This window comes from Octopus bimaculoides, chromosome 14 (genome assembly GCF_001194135.2).
Source record: "Octopus bimaculoides isolate UCB-OBI-ISO-001 chromosome 14, ASM119413v2, whole genome shotgun sequence".
In the NCBI taxonomy this organism is placed as follows: Eukaryota; Metazoa; Mollusca; class Cephalopoda; order Octopoda; family Octopodidae; genus Octopus; species Octopus bimaculoides.
Window position 1 is genome coordinate 46,069,165 of NC_068994.1, and position 1,381 is coordinate 46,070,545.

General features: G+C 32.7%; 1 protein-coding gene across 1 annotated transcript in view; it reads right to left on the reverse strand.

Annotated features, from left to right (window-relative positions):
- Positions 1 to 1,381, reverse strand: part of LOC106870532 (BTB/POZ domain-containing protein 16) — a 243,135-nt gene that overhangs the window by 113,618 nt on the left and 128,136 nt on the right. The window contains exon 16 of the mRNA XM_052972597.1: positions 753 to 813. Within this exon, the coding sequence (XP_052828557.1) occupies positions 753 to 813 (61 nt within the window). The remainder of the gene's footprint in view (positions 1 to 752; positions 814 to 1,381) is intronic.

A 1,381-nucleotide genomic window follows, 5' to 3' on the forward strand; every position in this document is an offset into this window, starting at 1 on the left:
GTGTGTGTGTGTGTGTGTGTGTGTGTGTGTGTGTGCGCGCTTCCGTGTGTAATATATATATATATATGTATGTAAGTCTTTGTTCTAATATATATATATACCTTTGTTTCAAACCTGCCTCCGTTACATCAGAAAAAGAATTTGGTAAAGAAAAGACGAAAACCAAAACTAAAATCATGACAGTCTATGCTAAGCTTACTAAAACAATTTTTTTCACCTTTTCTTTGTTTTTCGATAAACAAAACTCCTGCAAGTATATTTTAGCCAAAACATGACAAAAACGGTTTCTTACCATGTAACCACCACCACCATCCTCAGCTCGCTGAAGCTAGTATGCCTTTTAATCCCCCTGAATCCATTTCCGTTATTCGAAACGTTCTCCGAATATATCTTTGCGATTATCTTAAATCAATAACGGTGACCAGGGGGCGGATGTGTAGGCGGAAGCTGCTGAGTGCCGGAATACATTAAATGAATGTCTTAATGGTGTATTGCATTGCCGTCTTATGTCCTTGAGTTTCAAATCTCGACCCGGTCTAAATATGTCTTTCATCTTTCAGTAACCATTATTTAATCGAATTCGGGTACCTATAGTTATTGTTGATATTTTTAGTTGCAGATTATCTCTTATTTCTCTGTTCTATGATCTCGTGCGTTCTACCCGTGACCATTACGTCTTGTGTATATATATATCTAGGATATATCTGAATTTTTGTTTTTATTTAGGTGACAAGGATGAGATTAAAACATACTTTGACTGCAATTGATAACAGCTCGAGGAACCGCATGTACTCCTTTGAGGCCAGCAAAGTACTGTAGAAGGATACGAAACGAAAAAGGGAAAGGAATAATTCATAGGGTATTTGTCTGTGGTTCCGTTATGAGTCTCATCTAACATATTGCAATGTCTACATGCTTGTACGATGGCTGAAACAGGATATATGCAGAGAATGAGACGGTTGGTACTTTCCAAGGAGTGTGATAGGAAGAAAAACTGGAATAAAATTGCAATGAATTACAGAAATGGTTAAAATAGATCACCTTAAATGATTACCATTAGACTAATTACAATAATTACTTTAATAGACGTATAAATTTGTAGCAACCTGATAATTATCAATTAAGTATGAGATTGCTTTTTCATTACGCTGTGTAATTAACTGCTGCGAAGCAATATTTATCTGTAAAGTTACAAGGTTAATTTTCGGTTTAGTGATTGACAAATTAAATAATGCCTCCTTTTTTTTCTTAAATACACTGGTTGACAAATCAGCTAAACTATAATAATAATAATAATAATAATAATAATAATAATAATAATAATAATAATAATAATAATAATAATAATAATAATAATAATAATAATAATAATATAATGCCT